Raw genomic sequence first — 1,711 nt, forward strand, 5'->3', positions numbered from 1 at the left:
ACGAATTTGCTCACGCGGTACTCAGGCTTTCCAGGCCACTGTCACCGAGACAATCAATTCAGACTGCGCCCTCCCCCATGCGCCCATCGCACCGATTTCCAATGGGATGAAAGACCCAGCGCTTCACCTGTGCAGCTTCCTCCCTTCCACGGTCTTCAAGAACTCCTTCTCTTCCGGAGCCGCACCCGGGTCGTCTCCCCGGTCGGCCAGCCGTCTTCGGGCAGCTGTACGACTGAAGCTAAACGAAATTGGGGCAGTAGAGGGTCCCGCCGGCCGCGAAACACCATCTTCAGACTCCGCCATCTTGCTCCTCTTCCCAGGCCCGCGCGCTGCTTGCTGGGAAGTTTAGTTTGGGCTCAGTTTGCCGGTGGCCGGAGGACGGGCGCTAGAACTACCTTTCCCATGAAGCACTGCGGCATCGACAGGCGAATAAGGGGCCGTGGGAAGTAATTGCGGCTCTTTTACTTCAGAGATGCTCTTAGCGCCAAGCATGCTGGGAAATTTAATTCCTCCGGGAGCTAATGGTGCTAAGAGGTGGTGTAGGCATTTATCGAGTATTTATTGATCGCCTACTGTGTACATGTTACTGTGCCCTACTGGCACGGAAAGTGTAGGTAAGATAGATAAATAAGGGGGAAAAATCTGTGAATGCCAGTTGTGTAAAATAATACAAAATAGACATGTAAATAATGCCCACCGATTTTCTCTCTGTGGTTTCAGTTCCATGGGCCAAAGATATTAAAAAAATAGCCCCGACCGGAGGTTAGAGCGTCGGCCTGCGCAAAGAAGGTTCCCATTCAAGGGCACATGCCCTGGTTGCAGGCTCCATCCCTAGTAGGGGGCAATGATTCTCTCTCATCATTGATGTTTCTGTCTCTCCCTCTCCCTTCCTCTCTGAAATCAATAAAAATGTAAAATAATAATAAAATAAATAAAATAGACCCCCCTCTTCTTTAGAGGCTTACAGTCCAGTGGAGAACAATGACACGCAAGTCCTTGGGGTGCAGGCCCATTGTACCCCCCCCCCACCCGCCCCGCAACCGCACACCAGCGCCACGACCTCGACCGCGGCTCTGGCCGCCAGGGGGCGCCAGGAGCTGCCTGGCGCTGGGGCCCACAGGCTGGGGAGCGCGGCGGCCTGTTCCGGACGGGCGGGGGAGAACGGGTCAGCGAGACCCCGAGCCTCGGCGAACCCCCACACTCCCCGACGTCCGAAGACCTAGAAGGCCCCTCAGGATCCCCGGAGCCGCCCCCCCCTCCCGCGGGAGTTCCGGAGGTCGCCGACTGTCTCCCTCTTATCCCTCGCCCCACCCAGGCGGGGAGGGGCCCCTCCTCGGGGGATCCCCGGAGCTCCCGCTTGAACCTCTAAACGCAGTAAGAATAAATGCAAGTGGGAAGTCTGTTTATGCGAGGGAGGGGAGCCAGGCGGGGGCCGCGGCCCATCCAAAGCCAATAAATCTCAATGCTTCCGTGGGAGAGGGAAATGGTTATCTCATGATCGCAGTGCCAGGGCGAAACCCTCTCCGAGCCAGAGTATTTGGGTTGATGATTTATGTCCCGGAGGGATCGCTATTTAGCGAAATGGCAGATAATGATGAATAGAAAGGGAATGTGAAGAGCGGCGAGGGATGGCGCGCTGCAGCCGGAACGGAGCGGCGGATACACCGCCCTGAAGCGCAGGCCGCAGATGATGGCCGTGACCCTGAAGCCG

The 1,711-nt window shown here is 57.0% G+C and overlaps 1 protein-coding gene across 1 annotated transcript in view; it reads right to left on the reverse strand.

Moving 5' to 3' along the window:
• The window catches only part of GPKOW (G-patch domain and KOW motifs), a 7,912-nt gene extending 7,344 nt beyond the window's left edge, over nucleotides 1–568 (reverse strand). The window contains exons 1-2 of the mRNA XM_023760951.1: nucleotides 128–568; nucleotides 22–38 (exon numbers count right to left, since the gene is read on the reverse strand). Of these exons, the coding sequence (XP_023616719.1) occupies nucleotides 22–38; nucleotides 128–303 (193 nt within the window). The 5' untranslated portion in view covers nucleotides 304–568. The remainder of the gene's footprint in view (nucleotides 1–21; nucleotides 39–127) is intronic.
• Between the last annotated feature and the right edge of the window lie 1,143 nt (nucleotides 569–1,711).

Source organism: Myotis lucifugus, unplaced genomic scaffold, assembly GCF_000147115.1.
Source record: "Myotis lucifugus unplaced genomic scaffold, Myoluc2.0 scaffold_196, whole genome shotgun sequence".
Classification (NCBI taxonomy): domain Eukaryota; kingdom Metazoa; phylum Chordata; class Mammalia; order Chiroptera; family Vespertilionidae; genus Myotis; species Myotis lucifugus.